At 35.4% G+C, this 22,390-nt stretch overlaps 1 protein-coding gene and 1 pseudogene across 1 annotated transcript; one reads left to right on the top strand and one right to left on the bottom strand.

Moving 5' to 3' along the window:
• Positions 1-14,181: 14,181 nt before the first annotated feature.
• On the bottom strand, positions 14,182-15,239 carry LOC124939243 (annotated as a pseudogene).
• A 2,952-nt stretch (positions 15,240-18,191) lies between these two features.
• LOC124938772 (F-box/kelch-repeat protein OR23) lies at positions 18,192-21,893 on the top strand. The gene is made up of 2 exons (XM_047479276.1): positions 18,192-19,503; positions 21,357-21,893. The coding sequence occupies exons 1-2, from the start codon at positions 18,521-18,523 to the stop codon at positions 21,649-21,651; spliced, it is 1,278 nt and encodes a 425-aa protein (XP_047335232.1). The 5' UTR covers positions 18,192-18,520; the 3' UTR covers positions 21,652-21,893.
• The last annotated feature ends 497 nt before the right edge of the window (positions 21,894-22,390 follow it).

Below are 22,390 nucleotides of genomic sequence, written 5' to 3' on the forward strand. Positions count from 1 at the left end.
ACAAGACAGGTTTGTGGTGTTTAGTGACTCACAAAGTGCTATACATGTGAGCAAGAATCCAAGTTTCCATTCACGTTCAAAACACATCCAAAGAAGGTACCATTGGATTCGTGAAGTGCTCGAGAAGAAGGAGTTAAACTTAGAGAAAGTACATACAGATGAGAACGGGTCAGATATGATGACAAAGGGCTTGCCAAGAGGTAAGCATGAGATATGTTGTGCCAAAGCCGGAATGGTTTTGGCAGGAGCGTCACGATGATGAATGTTTATAGCAACATTCTCCCATGGCTCGAAAGGGGGAGAACTGTTGAGGTGTTCCTTGCCATTACGGGCGGGTTTTAAATTCCGGATAAACGGGTCAGGGTTTTCTTTTATGAAAACAGGTTAGAGTATAAATATTTTTTTTTGGGTATTTTTCTCATAACACAGTAAGGTTGAGAGAGAGTAAATTACAGATCTAGGGTTTTCTAGTTTCCTTCTTCTTGTTGTTCTTTGGCTGATCCAGAGAAAAGATTGGGGGAGCTTTTGATTGTGGAGTAGTCATGTAGTTTCCTTCTTCTTGTTGTTTTTGTTGTTCTTTCATTTGAGAGCAAGGCATGTAAGTTTCTACCATTGACATTTCTTTAATTTAATGAAACGTATCCCTGCCGTGGACGTAGGTCCATTTTGACCGAACCACATATATTGTGTTGTCGTTTATTGCTTTGTCCTATTTCAGTCTTTGTAATCTGTTTGTCGTCATAGACGATTTGGAAACTGATTTGTTACAGGTTTTATTTCGAAGAAGATCCTTAGTTTTGTTATTGCAAAACCCAACAGTAGTATCAGAGAAGTATTGATTAGTTATCTATTTTAACATTGGAGCAGAGTGCTCTGCTGGTTATTTGGCGAAATTCATAGAAGAGATCAACTGGTTTCTTTGCTGGGGTTTTTGTCAATTGTTAAGACTGTAATAATGGGGAAATCTAGACCTGATATGGTGAGTTTGAATAGTACAAACTATAGGAAATGGAAACTGATGATTAGTGATTTGTTAGTTTCAGATGATTTGAATTAAGCAATTGAAAATGAGGGTGTTAGACCTGAGACTACAAAAGAGACTGATTGGAAAAAGATAGATAGAAAGGCCTGCAGCTTTATTCGTTCTTGGGTTGGTGTAAATATTGTGATCCATATTGAGAATGAGACTACGGCATATGGTGTGTGGACCAAACTGGAAGATCTCTATGCTGGTAGGTCAGCAGGGAATAAAGCAGCACTAGTACGAAGGCTGGTGAATCTGAAGTACATTGATAATAAATCAATTGCTGAGCACTTGAATGAATTTCAAAATATTTTAAATCAGTTGAGTAGTATGAAGATAAACTTTTATGATGATGTACAAACACTTTTAGTCCTTGGATCTTTTCCTACAATTTGGGAGACACTTATTATCACTCTCAGCAACTCAGCATAAAATGGTAAAGTCAACATGGCATTTGTCACAAGTTCCTTACTTGATGAGGAGAATCGAAAGGGGGATAAACCCTCTAAGTCTGATATGTTGGTGGATGATAGAGGAAGATCAAAGGATAATAGAAGTGGTTCGAGCAGGGGCAAGTCTAGAAGCAAGTCTAGAGCTCCAAAGAAGGATGGTGCTTGCCATTACTATGGCAAATTGGGTCACTGGAAAAACGAGTGTTGGAAATTTAAAAATGATAAAGCGAAGGGTATAGAGAAGCCTAGAGAAAAGAAAGAACAGAGTGCAGATACATCTGTTTATGCTTCAGATGGTGAACTGACATATGCTTCTAACTGTCAAGACTCTTGTCTTAGCACATCTTCAAATGAAACAACATGGATTGTTGACACAGGTGCCTCATTCCATATTACTCCACACAAAGGTTACTTCCAGTCCTAGAAAGTTGGTGATTATGGTGAGGTTCGCATGGGTAACAGTGGTGTGTCCAAGATAGTTGGTCTTGGTGATGTTAAAATCGAGACAAACATGGGTTGTTTCCTGACATTGAGAGATGTAAAACATGTTCCTGATTTGAGAATGAATTTGATTTTAGCAGGTAAGCTCAATGATGGAGGCTACCATAATGTTTTCAGTGGTGGAGCATGAAAGCTAAGCAAGGGTTCATTGGTTGTTACACGAGGTAAGAAATGTTGTTCCTTATACAAGACAAATTTGAAAATTGTATATGATGCAGTATATTTTGTTTTGATGGAGTCATCCTTTGAGTTGTGGCACAAGAGATTAGGTCACATTAGTGAAAAGGAGCTGAATGTTTTGATCAAGAGGAATGAGTTACTGAATCTCAAGGATGCTCATCTTGAAAATTATGAGCATTGCTTAAAGGGTAAGCAGAACAGAGTCTCCTTCAGTAAGTCAAAAGTGGAACTGAAAAAGAATGTCCTTGAACTGGTCCATACAGATGTTTGTGGTCCTATGAAGATTAAATTCATAGGTGGTGCTTCCTATTTTGTAACCTTCATAGACGATGCATCTAGGAAGGTTTGGGCCTATGCTATAAAGTCCAAGGATGAGGTTGCAGCAAGGTTTGAGGTCTTTCATAAGCTGGTTGAAAGAGAGACAGGAAGAAAACTGATGAGGGTGCGGTCAGATAATGGGGGAGAGTACATAGGCTCATTTGATGATTATTGCAAAGAGCAGGGTATTCGACATGAACAGACTGTGCCCAAGACTCCACAACAAAATAGTGAGGCAGAAAGGATGAATAGAACAATGTTGGAACGGAGGAGGAGTATACTCTCCCATGCCAAGTTGGCTAAGCATTTATGGGCTGAAGCCATGAGCACTACAATGTATGTGATCAATCGTTCTCCCTCCAAGACATTGAATAATAAGTGTGCAGAAAGCGTCTAGTCGGGTAAAAATGTTAATTATGACTATCTACGTGTTTTTGATTGCAGAGCTTTTGTGCATGTTCCAAAAGATGAGAGGTCTAAGCTAAATGCAAAAAACAGGCAATGCATATTTTTGGGGTATGGTGATGAAAAGTAGGGATACAGATGTTATGACCCAGTTGACAAGAAGGTTTTGAGAAGTCGGGATGTGGTATTCCTTGAAGATCAGACGATTGAGAATTTTGAAGATGGTGAAAAGCTCTATGCATATATACATGACATTTTTGGTCTTGAGTTGTCTCATGATGTTAAGGAGATAAGGCCACATGTAGCTTCAGACTCAGATAGTGATGATGATGTTCCTCAGGGTCAAGCTATAGGCCATGGAAATGATACTAATACTGAAACTGATCTTGGTGATAATGTTGACGCTGATTTTGAAGTTCAACAAGAAGATGAAATCAACATAATCAACAAACAGAGGTACTTAGGAGATCTAATAAGGAGAAAAGATCAAGTTCTAAGTACCCTGTTACAGAGTATGTCCTTCTAACTGATTGTGGGGAGCCTATATGCTATAAGGAGGCTCTTGAGGATGCTCATAAGAAAGAATGGCTAGCTGCCATAGATGAAGAGATGAAGTCATTGCTGAAAAATAGCACATATGATCTAGTTGAAAGACCAGAGAACAGAAAAGTATTACAAAATAATGGGTATACAAGATCAAGCAAGAAGGTGATGATAGCAAGACAAGATACAAGGCTAGGCTGGTTGTCAAAGGTTTTGGCCAGAGGCATGGAATCGATTATGATGAGATATTCTCACCAGTAGTGAAGATGACTTCTATTCGGGTGGTGTTAAGTCTAGCTGCTTGTATGGATCTTGAGGTTGAACAACTTGATGTCAAGACTGCATTTCTCCATGGTGATTTGGATGAAGATGTTTATATGGAGCAACCTGGAGGTTATAATAAGAAAGGAGAGGAAAACAAAGTGTGCAAACTTGTCAAAAGTCTGTACGGTTTGAATCAAGCACCAAGGCAGTGGTATCTTAAGTTTGAGTCGTTCATGACCATCCATGGGTACATGAAGACGTCTACAGAGCACTATGTCTTTGTGCAAAAGTTTACTTCTAATGATTTTATTATACTTCTCCTATATGTTGATGACATGCTAATTGTTGGGAGACACAAGATCAAGATGGCCAAGTTGAAAAATGATTTGGCTAAGTCTTTTGAGATGAAATACTTGGGTCAAGCAAGACAAATTCTTGGAATGCAGGTCATTCATGATCGGGTGAAGAAAATGTTACGGTTGTCTCAAGATAGATATATGGAGAATATTTTAAAACGATTATATATGGACAAGGCAAAGCCAGTTGCTTGTACATTGGCTACACACTTGAAAATAAACAAGACAATGTCTCCCAAGGATGAAGAGGAAAGACAAGAAATGTGCAGTGTTCCATATGCTTCAGCAATAGGCAATCTGATGTATGCAATGGTCTGTACAAGACCGGATATAGCTCATGCGGTTGGAGTACTTAGTCGTTTCCTTTCAAATCCCGGTAAGACACACTAGGAAGCGGTTAAGTGGCTAATGAGATATCTTCGAGGGACTTACAAATACGCTATGTGTAATGGTACTGGAAAGCCACATATTGAAGGGTTTTCTGATTTAGATGTGAGTTGTGATATTGACACTATGAGATCAACTTCAGGGTATTTGTTTACCTTTGGAGGAGGAGTTGTATCATGCCAGTCTCGTCTACAGAAATGTGTTGCTTTATCTACTACAAAAGCTGAATATATTGTCATTACTGAATGTTGTAAGGAAATGAGATGGATGAAAGAATTGTTGAAAGAAATAGGTATTACACAAGACAGGTTTGTGGTTTTTAGTGACTCACAAAGTGCTATACATGTGAGCAAAATCCAAGTTTCCATTCACGTTCAAAACACATCCAAAGAAGGTACCATTGGTTCCGTGAAATGCTCAAGAAGAAGGAGTTAAACTTGGAGAAAGTGCATACAGATGAAAACGGGTCAGATATGATGACAAAGGGCTTGCCAAGAGGTAAGCATGAGATATGTTGTGCCAAAGCTGGAATGGTTCTAGCAGGAGCGTCACGATGATGAATGTTTATAGCAACATTCTCCCATGGCTCGAAAGGGGGAGAATTGTTGAGGTGTTCCTTGCCATTACGGGCGGGTTTTAAATTCCGGGTAAACGGGTCAGGGTTTTCTTTTATGAAAACGGGTTAGAGTATAAATACTTTTTTTTAGGTATTTTTCTCATAACACAGTAAGATTGAGAGAGAGTGAATTACAGATCTAGGGTTTTCTGGTTTCCTTCTTCTTGTTCTTTTGTTGATCTAGAGAGAAAGATTGGGGGAGATTTTGATTGTGGAGTAGTCCAATCATTCCTAGTGTAATCACTTCTTTCATTTGAGAGCAGGGCATGTAAGTTTCTACTATTGACATTTCTTTAATTTAATGAAACTTATCCCTCCCGTGGACGTAGGTCGATTTTGACCGAACCACGTATATTGTGTTGTCGTTTATTGCTTTGTGTTATTTCAGTCTTCGTAATCTGTTAGTCATCATAGACGATTTGGAAACCGATTTGTTACAGGTTTGATTTCGAAGAAGATCCATAGTTTTGTTGTTGCAAAACCCAACATAAGCTTCTCGCGAAGGGACATGAAAGGCCTTCCCTTTTTGCGAAGGGTCTTCCCTTTTCGCGAAGAACCTTCCCTTTTCGCGAAGGGATGTCCCTTCGCGAAGGGCCATCTCTTTTCGCGAAGGAACATATTTAATGAATAATTTCATGACTTCAATAGTATTATTTATCCATTCATGTTTTCTATTATAGCTGAAGTTTTCTTTTTTTATAATGGAGAATGGAAATTTGTTGTTGATGGTATAATATATTTTCATACAACTTCAATCAAAACATTGGATTTACCTCCAAAATATTACGTTTGCCGAATTAGTTGATATCCTCTACGATAGACTTAACATGCAAAATTTACATATAATTTAGTGCTTCAAGTCAAATATGGTGTTCCGCGTATCACAAATCCTCCCCTATTGTTATTGATCAAGATGAGGATGTGAGCACATATTTATCACAGTTGATTTTGGGTCGCACTGTGTCACCACTGTGTGTTTTTGTAGTAGATAAGTCACCACATACTCAAGAAAAAATACAACTACTTATATACTCAACTCAAGAAAGTATACTACCACTATCACTTACTCAAAAAAGTATACCAGGAGTTGTACCCACGCGGGATTTCTTAGAATGTCAAAATGAAGCAGTAGAATAAAATTATTTGCCTCATTATGGGATACTTACCCAGGACTTGCATGTTACTACTAGTGTCACACCAGCAACTGCACCCACGCCTCAACGAACATCAATACCTACACCATCTAGTGCAAGAGAATCAATGGGTACATCATCTAGTGAAAGAACATCAATGGGTACATCTGTAGACACTCATTTTTCACACCTAATTTTATAGTTTATGCTTTACATAAATCTGAGTCTATAAAATTTTCTCGAATTCATTCACGGACTCATTGCACGATTTATATTAAAGACGATTATTTTTTAAAACAATTGAGTTTTTGAAAAGAATTGATTTTGGATTCTTAATAAAGTTAAGGTAGTAATTTGTCTATGTTACAACACTTAGAGAAGTTATTATACTTAAAATATTCAAGGTTTTATTTAATTAATTACCTTGGGTATTTATAAAAAATAAAAATTAAGAAAATTATTTACAAAATATATATTAGCGTTTTTTATAAAATTTCGTTAGGTATATTTTGTTTTCTTTTAATTTGATTAGTTTGTTAGATTAGTTAGATTAGATTTTGCAATTTTATTAAGTTAGTTAGTATTTTATTATAATTATAATTGTTCCTTAGAAATAGGAATAATTAATAATAATACAATTGCTTTTTTTAATTGTTTGTTTTAATTTTATTTCTCTTGTAGGATAAAGGGAAATGGGTCAATCCAAGATCCACATGCAAGAACCGGATCAGATTTGTGAATAGAGATAGGAAGATCCAAATCAAAGGCAAATCAACCCGAAGTAAGGCCAAGAAAAGGATCCAATTGACGGATCCGACCGGTCACCCAACTAATGGACCGACCCATGCCCAAGATTCGACCCATGAAATCAAATGTTAAAAGAGTTAGGTGAAGGCAACGGTCATCTTCTTGATGGTGACAACCACAAATCTTGAAATGACGATACTATCATGTGCGGTCAAAAGAAAATAAAAGAAGTTGCTAAAAAAGAGGAGGAAGTGGCAAGAGAGAAAGTTTCAACTTGTGTAGAAGAAAAGATTGAAGACTTGGTTATTTTTTAATTATAAAATTAAAATAACCAAGTATTACATCATTATTAAATAAAGATTAAATCCCATTGGATTGAAAACTTGATTTAGTGACATGTCAAGATTGCTCCATTATTTTAAACATTTGTAAATGTTTAAAATAGTTTTCTTTCAACGGTCAAGTTTGTTAAATGGGCCTTTGGGCCCTAGGGTTTCATAGCTTTGCCTATAAATACCCCTCTTAACACCTAGCAAAGGGACTTCAACTTTCGACCTTCACCTTCACATTTCTCTCTCTTTTCACATTGCACTCTTTTCACATTATTTTCAAGAGCCAAAATTTTAATATTAAAGTGCCCTTAGGCTGCCCCTTTTGAAGAAAAAGCACTTGAGTCAAGAAAGCAACCATCTTTGTAAGATTCTTGACTCTACCTTTAGTTTTGTCTTTAATAAGATTGCTTTTGGTCTTTCTATTATATATCTTTAATAAGATTGTTTTTGGTCTTTTATTATATAATATGATTGTATGTATAATTATTAATTAGGTATTTAACTTTATGTATGTTTTATGTAAATTTTAAACCTAACATGTAAATATAATATAACTAAAAAAAAGTTTAATATAAAAAAAAACTGTTTTCTTTGTTTAACTTTAAGGGATTTTGAATTTGAAGAACCCTAAGAAAAATTCCGTATAGTTTTGTAATTATTATTATATTATTATTATTTGAATAATTAGATCTAATGTTAAACTTTCTAAGTAAAAAAAAATAATAATAATAATAAAATAAAAATAATAATAATAAAAGTAATAATAATAATAATAATAATAAAAATAATAATAATAAATAAATAAATAAATAAAATAAATAAATAAATAAAATAAAATTAAATAAAATAAAATAAAATAAAATAAAATAAAATTGTACAAAAAAACAAATTGTTTTTATTTTTATTTTTTTTACTTAGGCTCTTCAAAATCAAAATCAAATCAAATGGCTCTAAAGTTTTATAGAAATTTATTAATAACATATCTAATTATTCAAATAATATAATAATAAAACTGTACAAAGAAAGTTATTTTTTTTATTATTATTATTTTTTTTACTTAGAAAGTTTAATATTAGATCTGATTATTCAAATAATAATAATATAATAATAATTACAAAACTATACGGAATTTTTCTTAGGGTTCTTCAAATTCAAAAGCCCTTAAAGTTTATACAAAGAAAACAGTTTTTTTTTTACATTAAACTTTTTTTTAGTTATATTATATTTACATGTTAGGTTTAAAATTTACATAAAACATACATAAAGTTAAAGACCTAATTAATAATTATACATACAATCATATTATATAATAAAAGACCAAAAACAGTCTTATTAAAGATAGATAATAGAAAGACCAAAAGCAATCTTATTAAAGACAAAACTAAAGGTAGAGTCAAGAAGCTTACAAAGATGGTTGCTTTCTTGACTCAAGTGTATGAACTCTTTTTCTTCAAAAGGGGCAGCCTAAGGGCACTTTAATATTAAAATTTTGGCTCTTGAAAATAATGTGAAAAGAGTGCAATGTGAAAAGAGAGAGAAAGGCATCTAGTGCAAGAGAATCAATGGGTACACCATCTAGTGCAAGAGCATCAATGTGTACACCATCTAGTGCAAGAGAATCAATGACTACACCATCGACAAACCCGACATACCCCTCATTTACGATGTCAATAAGTAGTGAAACCGTATTGGAAGTCGGTGCGCCACACAGACGAGTTCAGATACTTCAGGTATATGTTCATGTCCTTAGGCCTCCCAATTAGGGTTTTCAAAGCCTCTTACCATCATGTATTGTGCGTTGATGCCAGTTTTCTTAAGCACAGGGTAAGAGGTCAACTATTAGTGGTTATTGTATTGGATGTGAATGAGCAATTATATCTTGTCGAAATCGGCGTTGTTGATTTAGAGAATAATAACTCCTAAATTTATTTCATGCAAAAATTGAGAGATACAATTGGATTAGTTGATGATCTCGTCTTCGTATCCGATAGACACCCAAGCATCGCCAATGCCTTGTGTGTTGTTTTTCCATAAGCAGACCATGGTGCGTGCACATATCACATAAAGATGAATATTATGGCCAAATTCAAAACTTATAAATGTAATCTGGTGTTTAATTTGGCTTCTCGTGCGTACACAGTCTCCAACTTTAATCGGTTTTTTTGACAAGATCAGGGTTAAAGATAAAAGAATTGCTGCCTATTTGGAAGAAATTGGGTTCAAAACATGGAGTAGAGCATGTTTTCCCGATAAGCGATACAATCAACTCACAAGAAATTATGCTAAGAGTTTTAATAGTCAGAGTAGGGAAGCCGAAAAGTATCCCATTTCAACAATGGATGAGTATTTAAGATTCACAATATCACATTGGTTTAATAATAGAAGAGAAAAAATGTCCAACCACCAAGAACTTTTATCTCCAACTTATGAAAAGTTATTACGTGAGGAATTTGAGAAGGCCAGATTATATACCATATCCTCGCTTAACCGATTCAAGTTTTATGTGCATGACAATGAGTCTCATCTCAATTTGAAATACATGAACTGCACTTGTAGGGTATTCGAAGTATTCGGTCTTCCTTGTATGCATGCATTGGCTGTTGCCCGTCACCGGAATTTGGTTTCTTATGACTTCTGCTCAAGTTATTATTCAGCTCACATGTTCAATCTATTTAATCAACTATTTAATCGTTCAATTTTCTTGCTCACAGGTATTACATAACTAAATCTTGGTTGAATGCATATGCGGAGACATATTATCTAGTTGGTGATGAAGACAATTGAGATGTTCCCGAAATTATCAAACAACGCATGTGCCTAAAACCACATGTTAAGGTTAAAAAAGGGCGGTCACAAACAAAGCGTAGGTCATCCCAAGGTGAGTCTGTAAGGTCCCGAGACGATGCAGCTCATGTGCTGGACTAAAACATAATAGAGCAACATGCAAAGTAGTGATGCATACATCATCTACTGCAAGAGCATCATCATCTCAACAGCATGAGTCATCATCTCAGCAGTATTAGCCTTTAGCTTGAACCATTTATTGTAACTCATCTAGTGTACTATATTTTTAAGATTGTGGTGGTTTGGGATAAATCTTCTTATGTTAATTGAACCATTTATTGTAACTCATCTAGTATACTATATTTTTAAGATTGTGGTGGTTTGGGATAACTAATCTTCTGTTAATTAAACCATTTATTGTAACTCAAACTAGTGCATTTCTTAAGCGCCAATCTTCAAACTAAAGTTAAAGTATATAAAGTTAAAGTTTAAAGTATATAAAGTTAAAGTTAAAGTTAAAGTTAAAGTTACACTTCTTTTTATGTTTCTTTTCTTTATAAATAGAGGTAAAATTTACATTGAAGGTTATCTTCAAGTCTGAATAACAGGCAAGGAAGGATACTCAATTTAGTATCGTTTCTTACTGCAATTCAGACTTAAAATTTCTTTACACGCAATGATTTTACATTGAAGGTTATCTTAAAGTCTGAAGTGCAGGCATGGAAGGATACTCAATTTAGAATCCTTCCATACTGCACTTCAACCTTAAAGTTTCACTTTAAAGTATCTTTGGTATGTTTTAGATTTAAAGTTCATGTTCATTTGTTATCTTTGGTATGAATCTTGGTATGTTTTAGATCTAAAGTTCATGTTCATTTATTTGGTATCTTTGGTATGAATCTTGGTATGTTTTAGATCTAAAGAAAACATAGGTTATTCGCGAAACATGAAGTCCATTCGCAAAACGTAAAGTCCCATTGCGAAACGTGAAGTCCATTCGCGAAACATGAAGTCCCATTGCGAGTCGTTAAGTCACATCGCGAAATGTGAAGTCCATTCGTGAGTCGTGAAGTCCATTCGCGAGTCATGAAGGTTAGATGTTAATTCCAATGTAATGAATACAAAATAATGAAGTCCATTCGCGAAACGTGAAGTTCATTCGCGAGTCGTGAAGTACAAATTATCAAATGTAATGAATACAAAATAAGCCAGGATACATATAAAATTCACTTCAAGTTCTCTCCAAAAATCACTACAAATTCACTTCAAGTACAAAATAATAACATTACATCAACTTTACAAAATACAACAACTATGGTTCTATAATTTGATGGAATAACGTGACCGTCAACTTCTTTCTCCAAAAATCCATTTCAGGTCACATTTTGTACACTTTGGTTAGCAGTCAAGTATTCCATATACATTAGCATGAAAACACCACAGTCCCCGCTCGGGATTACTCTAGGGACTTTCCCTCTTTTAGCTGCATTTTTGGCTTTGGGGTGTGGAAGCCTATTGTATGTCATGGGCTTTAAGATGATCTTAAGAAACCTTCTTTTCTCATCAGAAGAGGTTGTCTTTAAAAGTAAATATGGAATCATTTCACACAATGGTCTCAAGTATGGATCAAGATTCTTAAAAAGATAAGAATCGCAGTCATAAACGTCAATGCGCCATTGTTGTAGACAAGCAACATAGAGTATCTAATGCTTGTTAATAATGTTCACAGGCACATATATATTGTCTATTGATGACCAATTAGGTATATATCTATGTTCATCACCCTAGTAATAGTCGAGAAATTCTTTGTTTTTATACGTTTCAGGATATTTACGCCAAGTATTGTACTCTCGCCTAAGCTTATCTCCGAGTAAGCAATCACCTATTGTTACTTTAGATTTATTATAAGTCTTAGGATATGTTGCAATCTTTTTTCTCAACAAGTGGCAGCATTCGTCGATTTCCTGTACAATGGGAAAATATTCAGTATATATCAATGAACCTTGTTAGAATAACATTAATGATGAATTGTACGACTTACCGTATCTTGAAGTCATGTGAATCTTGTTAGAATTTTATGAAACACCTCCTTCCCTACTTCCCAAGTATGGAGATGCTTTTTCTCATTTATGGTATCTGGATCATTCATCCATTTATGGATTTGGCTAATAATTATTCGAACATACTAATAACCAACTTTTTAATATAAGTATAGTGAGTTTCTTGAGTTTCTTTGATGGTGATTTTCAGCTCTTTGAGCTCCTCCTTCAGCTTTGTTTTCAGCTTTTTTAGTTCCTCCTTCAGCTCTGTTCTCAGCTCTTTTAGCTCCTCCTTCAGCTCATCAAATTTACATCCAATAGAAGGTGCTAGAGGTGATGCAAGACTTGATGTCGCGGTGGGGGGACTAAGAATGTTTGCAGGTTTGGAATAATGTTCAGGGGGACTAGATTCTACATCATAAGAAAGTTTTCTCTTCAGGTTGGCTTCTTTGAGAGTATCTTCAGCCTTTCTCTTCCTGGTGGCATGTTTGGGAGTATCTTCAGGTTTAGGTTCTTTAGGTTCATCATTTCATCTTCATCTTCACCTTTGGATCTCTTCCCATCTGTCAATCCCTCAAACAAATCATCAACTGACTCGTCTATTTATTCAAAGTCCACCCCACTGTATAACCTCTTCTCCATGGAGGACTCTTCCATCTCAATCAGATCCATGGTCTGAAGGAAAAACTTTATCTCTTGCAAGGTGTTCTTCCTATTGGATTGATAGACTAACAATCTTGGGCGTAGAGGTTCATTAAGCTCATTCATGTTGGCAAATTTAGGGGAAAAGCCTATAATGACCTCATATGTCCACACTTGAAATGCTAGTGCAAACCCATGAATGTTATAAGCAAAAGGAGCAAAATGATCAGTACACGATTTCTCATCGATCTTCTTAAAATATAAGAAACTGAGACGTTTCATGTTCTTGTTCAGACCCTTCAGGGTGGCTCTAAAAGAGACATTCCCCCATGGAAATCGGAGGAAAGTTTCCACATCTTCCACCATGTGGAGGATTTTGACAAATACAATCCTCCTTAAGTCAAATGTAATAAGTATTGGAAAATCAGGCATACCAGCCCCATCTTCCATGCATCTTCCTTGTTAGTGCATGACATAAAACGAGACTCAAACTCGTTCATTCGTACAGTCATTTTATAGGTAATCTCTTTCGTTTGACAATGTATCAACAATATAGTTATGGGTTTGAAGAGAATATGTGTTAGCAAAATAAATCTTAATAATCTTACATGGAAACATTTAGATTCTTTAAAAAAGGCCTTTGAAGAAGCGATCATTAAGCTTCATGTAAAAGAAGATGGTTTGAAATCGATTCATAAGTCCATTGAAGAAAGTAAAGAAGTAGTTGAGTTGTTAATCTTCTGTTTAACAACTGAACTTCTTCTTTACTTTCTTCAATGGACTTACGAATCGATTTGAAACCATCTTATTTTACCTGAAACTCAATGATGGCTTTTTTAAAGGCCTTTTCTGAAAAATATAAATGTTTCCATGTAAAGATTATTAAAGTTTATTTTGCTAAGCCGGATTCTCTTCAAAACCATGAGTGATGTTGATACCTTCTCAAATGAAGTCATGATTAACTATAAAAAAAACAAGAAATTTTGGCTCATCGCGAAACGTGAAGTCCATTCGCGAAACGTGAAGTCCCATCGCGAACATGAATCTTCCCTGAAACGGAACCGATTCAGAGCATCATCTGTAAATATTATCATCAACAAGATGAACAACCAATATGAACAAGATGAACAAAATATGAACAAGATGAACAATAAGAACAACCTCATGGTTTAGGGTTTGAAGATGAACATAATGGAAATAAGAACATAAATCGATACGTATGATAACAATAATGGATTAGAACAGGTTTTGGTCATCGATTTGTATGATGTGTTCGTCTAGGGTTCTAACGTTGTCGCGCGAGAGAGAGAAGAGAGAGAAAAGAAAATAACAAAATGAAAAAAAAATTAAGTATTTATATAAACAACCTATTCTCATCGCGTTATGTTCCTTCCCATCGCGTTAAGTGATGGGGGTATTTTCGTCAAAAAAATAAAATGGTCATCAGCGCAATAAAAATTATGCGGTGACCACCGGGGCAAATAAGGGCCTTTTTAGGTTCATTTGCTCAAATTTCCCCTCCTCTTCCTCGCACGCTATGATGTTCACGATATCACGAGTCACTCAATGCTCATTTGTGCTTATCCTCTTCTTCTCACCCTTTGTGCAACCTGATTTTATCGATTCGAACATGGCCGTGTAATATTCTAAAGTCTCCAACAGTCTTGGCAAAAAAGAAGAAGTATTCGTATTAGATTCTTGTTCGACTAATGTCACCATTTTCGGAGAACGACTTTTCACCAACCTTATCAATCTATCTCTATGGTTTGAAGTAGTTACCCTCTCGTCAAGCATCTGGGGAAGCATGAAAGGAAAATTCACAGCCAGGGCTTCTCCCTCTCGGATTCCTAGGTTTTCGAGTTTCACCTCACATCCTTACCTGGGTTGTAGCTCGGGTAGCCCAAATTTCTTTTGTATGTTTCACAATAACGACGCTAAAATATCACCGTTATTGATAATTTCTTGTCATTAAAGTGTGATTTTTAATTCTTTGCTTGATAATAGCCCGGATAGAATTTTTGAAAACAATTTAGCCCGGGTAGTTTTCAAATTCTGGCTCCGGCCCTAAATTAGGGGCACCGTGGAAATCGAATGGGACTCTACATGACCTGGCGACTTCTTTAAGTCTCTTCTCGACAATATCCATTCCTCCTTCATGTGCATGAAATGAATCGGAATCATCAATGCCAGTTACACGTATGAAAGGTGGACCGCCTGGCCTGTTTACGATCGATTAGATGAAAACTATCCATTGGCTTCCTTGGGCGATGCAGAAATCGATTATGTGAATCTGATTCTCGGTTTGCATGGCTTCCCTAATGATGATATTGGCAGAAGTGTAGGCGAATTTGTAGTAAGGGCAGATATGGTATAGGATATATATACATGTATGACATGAGTTCAGACACTATTGAATAGTTGCATTTCAACTTCTTGTAGATTATATTTTCAGAAGATAATAGCCTTGCTCTAAGGCTTCTAAAAAATAAGCAGCCAACCACTGAAACAGATATCATATGTTTTCTTCTCCATTAATCTTACTACTTTCTGAAATTACTCATTCGATATTGCTAAGGCGCAGTCAATAAGAACGTGTTTCAAGTCTAGGGCCTCATGGCTGGAGGTAAAGGTGGGGAAGCAGTCGAGTGTCGCACTCGACTGGGAGGAGAGAAAGAATCAGAGGAGATGGCGGAGGCGAGTTGAAGGCAGTGGAGGTGAGATTGTTGGATGATTAGTTTGATAATTAAAGGGAAATTATGATTATATATATACACTAATTGATGACATGTAAATAAATTAATTAATTAAATAAAAAATAAAATAACACATATTTTAAAAGAATTTTAACTAAATTAAATATAACAAAATATTATGAGGAGAGTCTTCCAATGAAAAAAACAATTAAGAGATGTCTAAATTTAAAAAAAAAAAAAAAAACTTTCAATTATAATTTTAAATTTGTCATTTATCTTATATATATCACATCATCACGTGAATAATTAGAGTAAATTAATTAATTTAACAATAACTAAGTTAAATAATCATTTCTAACTAATATATTGAAAGATGAATCTCATGAAATAAAAGTTTTAAATATTATATTTTAAGAAAAAAATATATTTGATATTCAATTAATAAACACTATTTTAATACTACTCATTTATATATTATCCATGAGTGTAAATAGGTCGGTAATTGGCCTATTTTCAAAATTTTGAATAATTATTAAAAAAAAAATAGAGTTGTGATAAGGGTAACGAAGTTGAGAAAAAAAAAATAAGACTACGAATTTAACTTAGTCTATGTCACTTGTGTATGAGAAATAAATAAAAATATATGATACTAAAAAACGAATAAATTAAAAAATAGTCATATTCGAAGAAAAATATTTAAACAAACTTAATTTTCAGTCTACATTCTATTAAAATGTCCTGGAAATAGTCATTTTCCAGATCATGGCCATTTTTTTTATTTTTTTTTTAACATTAATTTTTTTTATTTCTTTCACGTTGAGAGATCAAGTCCGTGGCAATTACCTTTGTTATATTTTTGTTTTCTAAATCATTTATATGGAGATTTGACGAAATAACCATATTAATTACCCTTTTAAGGAAATGAACAATGTCCGATAAAGTTTGCAAAAATGACATTTTCGGCCAGTCTAAAGACGATAATACACTTTTGTGTCACGCGACGCATAAAGCGGTCAGATGGCCCAACCATGGTGGGACGGGCCTACCCACAAAAACTCATCGTTTGATGGGTCGACGGCGGACTAAAAATCCCCTACCCAACCCAACCCAAGGTGGGTTGCGGGTTAGACGGGTTAGTCCGCAGGTTGTCTCACTACAAACAAAAATCATTAATAGTTCTATTTTCTTATACTTCATCTTTCCATCTTGATCAAGAATCATTTGTCCTACGTCGTGAAACTTCAATTTGTTGCAAGTTTTAACATGACACCACAATGTAGAAGTCCCATAATGTTTATCCCCACATTTATACTATTTTTTGCATCCATTACATTCAGTTTTTTCTATATTATCAATACCCTTTATTTTCTTAAAATACATCCAAATATCATAATATTCCTTAAACTTTTTAGATGACCCTTCATCATGCTTAGCACTTTCAAAATCATCAACATCCAAATTAATACTTTACTTTTGAGAGGAGTCCATTTCGAAAATGAATCTATTATTTAACAGAATATTAAGTTTCAGAATTTCAGTGTAAAACTTCTGGAACTGGAACCAAGTTTCAATCCACGAACCCTTGAAGGCGAGAACGAAGAGAAGAAATGTGAAACAAATAAGTAGCCAGCGGCCAATGGTCGAAGTATTGAGTATTGACTGCTGCAGTCTGGACCAAGTTTGAATCAACGAACTCTTGAAGAAGAGAACGAAGAAAAGAAAGACGGAACAAATAGGTAGTCGGCGACCGATAGGTGAAGTATTGAGTATTGACTGCTGCAATTCTGCTTAGGAGAGAAAAAAAACTATGACTATAAGGCTATAAATCAGATTAGATTTTTTGTGCCAACCCGCGGGCCAACTCAAGTCCGACCCGCCTAGGCCCGCGACCCGTGTAGGCCCACTTCCAAATGGGTTGTTAATATTTCAACCAAATCTGTCTAAATTGTTTAGCGGGGCGAGCCAAGCCAACAGGCCTAACCTAAATTGACGGCTCTTGCGCCGACGCATGATCTTCGTGACGCAAAAAGATAGCCTGATCGTGTTTGAAAAAATGATATCGCGTGACGCGTTAATGTTTGCAAAAATGACTTCGCATGGGAGATCATTTTTGCAAATATTATCGCATCACGCGAGGTCATTTTTGTAAACATTATCAAGTTACCCATTCGCGCCACGCGATACATGTTTCGCTTGACGGAAAATTTGAGCAGATGACCCTAAAAATAGGGTGAAATGCGGAAAGTGAGGGTGGATAATTTAAATAGCGCTGGTGACCCCTTTTACTGTTTTTGGACGAAAATGCCCCAGCTGCGTCACGCAAGCAACCTCAGGTTGCGTGACGCAATTTTTTATTTTTTTATTTTTCAAAAAATTTTAATTATGAAATTTTTTGGACGAAAATGCCCCAGTTGCGTCACGCAACCCCAGTTGCGTCACGCAACCCCAGTTGCGTTACGCAATCGCGTCACGCAACCTCAGTTGCGTTACGCAATCGCGTCACGCAACCCCAGTTGCGTTACGCAATCGCGTCACGCAACCCTATTTAAATTATCCACCGTCACTTTCCGTATTTCATCCTATTTTTAGGGTCATCTGTTCAAATTTCCCTTTTCTACCAAAAAGTTATTTTTACAAATTTTATTCTACCGAATTTATTTACCAAAATTATGTCATTATTAGATTAATTTCGTCAAATTTCCAAAAAAAAATAATAATATTATAAATGATGACTTTTATTAAATAAAATGAAAAGAAACCGCCACATCAGTGAGAGCCGACGAGAAACAGTTAAAACTAATCTAGAGAGAGAGAGACGATGACAACGGAGTGAGTATATTTTCGTTTCTGGGTAGTGCGAAGAAGAAAGATTTACAGGCAAAATCATCATCATCATCATCCGATTATGCCGAATCGAGTATATTCGAATCGACTGTAAAGGTGATATCTTTACTTGGATTCTTTCACTGATCTCTTCCTAATCTAATTTGACTTTTTACGTTATTCCATTCTTCCCCATATTATCACCATACATACATACAATCAGAGAGGCCGATTTCATCAAAAACAGGGAGAAGAAGAAGAAGAACAAGAAGAAGAAGGTTATGATGTCTCCTCCATCCTCGTCGTCGTCGTCGATCCAGACTGAAGAATTACGAGGAGGTGGATCCTTATCCCTAAGCTTAACCCTAATTCCCGGCCTTCCCAACGATCTCTCCGCTCTGATTCTCGCCTTCGTCCCTTTCTCCCACCATAACCGTCTCAAGTCCATCTCTAAATCATGGAAGACTTTCTTCTCCTCCAAGACCCTTTTTTCTTTCCGCAAAAAGCACCTTCCTCCATCGCACCTTTCCAACCTTCTCTGCATCTTCCCTCAGGATCCTTCTATCACGTCTCCTTATCTTTTCGATTCCCAATCCCTAGCTTGGTGTCCTCTCCCTCCCATGCCTTGCAATCCTAATGTCTACGGTCTCTGCAATTTCACTGCAATCTCCGTCGGGACCTCTCTCTACGTTCTCGGCGGTTCTGTCTTCGACACCAGATCATTTCCTCTTGATCGTCCTTGTTCTTCCTCGGCCGCATTTCGATTCGATTTCACTACATCTTCCTGGAGTCATCTCTCTCCTATGATCACTCCTCGTGGTAGTTTTGCATGTGCTGCAATTCCCGATTCAGATAAGATTCTTGTAGCTGGAGGTGGGTCCCGGCATGCCATGTTTGGTGCTGCTGGGAGTAGGATGAGCTCAGTTGAGATGTATGATATCAAGACGGATGAGTGGATTGCTCTAGATGGACTTCCACGGTTTCGAGCTGGTTGTGTTGGATTCTTTATCAGCCATAAGGACAATGCAGAATTTTGGGTTATGGGTGGTTATGGAGAATCCAGGACTGTATCAGGCATGTTTCCTGTGGACGAATATTACAGGGATGCTGTTGTTATGGACCTGAAGACTGGTGGTAGATGGATTGAAGTTGGGGATATGTGGGAGGAAGGGGAGAGGAGAAGGCTGGGGAAGATTGTTGTTGTAGAGGATGAAGATTGGGATTTTCCTGGCATCTTCATGTTAGATGGGACTTTCATCTACAGGTATTAATGCCATCTTCTTTATATGGAATGTTTTGTCACTTCAATTTACTAAACTTTGCTGTATTTTCTCTGGATATTTTGATTAACTTTTCAGAATTTTCCTTTTAGATCCCAAATGACAATCTATGACATTTACCCTCCTGTTAGACTTATCCAAGGTCATAAGCAGCGTTATTATTTGAAAAGAATCAATTTCTTGGAAAGAAAACTTGTTCGGAGATGAAAAAGTGGATTATTTCTGGTTCTTCGGGTTAAATGACTAAAATATCTTTTGTATCTAATATTTGAAAAGTTGTAAAAATTATTAAAGATCATAAGCAGCGTTATTCTTTGGTTAAAGCCTAAGTTATGATACTTGCTGTTTACTTGCTTTATCTACATTTAAGTTTGAACAAACTTGGTTGGTTTGATTTAGGGATTTTTTGAAGAGAAAACCTTGTTTTGATGATAAAGTTGATTATTTCTGGTTCTTGGGTTAAATGACAAAAAATTATTTGTATCTAATGTATAAAATGTTACAAAAAAAATAAAAATAAAGTAAAGGTAATTTAGTATTTTGGATGATGATTTGATCGATGAAGAGATTGTTGTCAGCTTAAAAATAATATGCCACAATGGGTAGCGCAATAGTCTTATCAAGAGATAAAGAGGCAAGTTCCCCATATGAGGCCCATTTACCTGAATGAAAACATCTGTATCCCTCAAAACCAATTACTGCAGATTATATAAAGAGAACACCTCAAGCAGTCCTAATATTTCTCAAAATTACCTTTTTTATTATCGTGGTTTTTGGTACATAACAAATGCAGATTTTTTTGGATCATGATCAACATGAAAAACAGCCCACTAGTGTGTATCTGAACTTAGTGAGACCCATATTAAAAACCAAAAGTGTTTCCAAACACTCTTGTTTCTCCTTGATTGTGCTTCTTGACAGTTGTTTGGCAATTGGACTACTGGAATTTTGAACTCTTTTTTTTTTCTTTTTATGAATGTACAAGAAAACCTTAGAAAATTGTAGTCCTTTGGTGGATGCTCCCAACCAGTTGTCATGGAAAGAAGTGGTGACAAATCATCCTTTGAGATAAACCCCTTTTATTTTTGTCTGGAACTTATATATTGTCTACAGCATATGTGTTAATTATAAACATTTATGTTACTGTTTTTCAGTCTTCCTTTAAGAAAAATTATAAACATTTATGTTAGCTAATAAATTACTCTCCATTTCCAGCATTTCATTTCCAATCTGATGCTGTTTAGGACAGCTGTAGAACACTTGCATGTAATTCTCTCTGTACTGAGTAGAAATATTTGTAGTTTTTGGTTAAGCAGCTCTAAATGATTAACTGCTTATTTGAATAAGTTTATCTGGTGGTAACTGTCAGGTGAATATCACTTAATTATTAGATTGAACTCAAATTAAGTTAAAAAATATGACCTAATTTGGTAAGCTATGAATAACTCAACTCTATACTTCAGTAAGTGCATTCAAAAGACAACTTTAACCTCTGGAAATTAATCAAATTACATAATTCTAAAGGTAAAATAGTATTTAAGTACTTTTTCAAGACATCAGTTTCACCTATGAAATCAACTTACATATCAAGTACATAAAATTTAGATATTTTGTATCTGACATTTCATCTCAGTTTTATCAAATGGGTACTTTTTGGTCATTTCAGCCCTAGGTTAAATTCTCTACAGCTACCTGTTTGGTTTGGCTTTGTTTTGTTTGCGTAACCTACTGAATAAAGTTGTAAATGTTGTCTTCAGCCATTCAATTAGTAATTACCACTAGTTTCGCCAATCTGGATCCCATCCTAATTGGTTAAAACATTAAATGTTTGTTTTAGGTACGACATGTCTTCCAATCGATGGTGGAAGGAAACGACAGTGCCAAAAAAGATATTGGATGACAGGTCAGTCGGTTTTGTTGCGTTAAACGGTGAATTGCATGTGATGATGTTTATCAACGGTGGTGATTCTTCGTCGGATCCACGAAAGTCAAGGCAACAAAGAAAAGCAGGATTTGTGTTGATGCAAGTGTACCATCCTAGGAAGAAGACATGGAGGTCGGTAGCTGTAAACCCACCTCTTCCTCACGGTTTTGATTTCAAAACCGCTGTTGTATGCACATTCCAAGTTTAGATTGTTTGGAATGTTGATATGGTTATATACGTTGTTGCTAATGTATAGAATGATGTGATTCTTAATTGGTATGAATGTTTGGTTGTGTGTTATATGTATGTGTAGATAGATGGTGTCATTGTATGTATAGCTTTGTTGGGCTTGATTCTTCACACGTTGGTAGATAGATAGTGGTTTGCTATCGAAAATATATATTACTTCAAACATTTCAATGGGTGAGAATGATCTTTTTTTCAATTTTGGTAATGTTTCTTCTAATGAGTTTGTTTTGACAAGAAAATGTCACTATTGAGTATCAAAGTGTCATTTTTCTTGTGGTTTGCAGCAACATAGATTGGTGATAAGTGGATTATAAGGGCTAATAAGCCTATTAAGAAAATGTCATGTTGTTAGTTACAATTTGGTTCACCTTGAATTATTTAGTTTGATATAAGATTCCTTATGATCCCTAATGATTTTTCGCGATCAGTCCAATTATAACATTTTCCGAATCTAATGGTCAATTTTGATATACATAACAAGTATAATAGAATGAAAATACACATACCAAAGCCACTCGAGCGCAAATCTAATATAAACCACATTTTTATACAGCAAGAAAATTGGGTTTGAAGATGAATACATGACATAATTGATAGGATGGGCTCCTGAAAGAGATAAAAATGAACACCAATCCCATCTACAAACAAAAATGAGATTCTTTCCTTGTTTCTAGGAATATGTTCTTTTTTGTTTTGTT

The sequence above is a fragment of the Impatiens glandulifera genome, chromosome 5, assembly GCF_907164915.1.
Source record: "Impatiens glandulifera chromosome 5, dImpGla2.1, whole genome shotgun sequence".
In the NCBI taxonomy this organism is placed as follows: domain Eukaryota; kingdom Viridiplantae; phylum Streptophyta; class Magnoliopsida; order Ericales; family Balsaminaceae; genus Impatiens; species Impatiens glandulifera.

Bases quoted from the DNA above. Each gene is read 5' to 3' on its own strand.
- LOC124938772 (XM_047479276.1), top strand. From the start codon at position 18,521: ATGATGTCTCCTCCATCCTCGTCGTCGTCGTCGATCCAGACTGAAGAA. The intron at 19,504-21,356 runs GTATTAATGCCA...TGTTTGTTTTAG, and splicing joins GATGGGACTTTCATCTACAG to GTACGACATGTCTTCCAATC.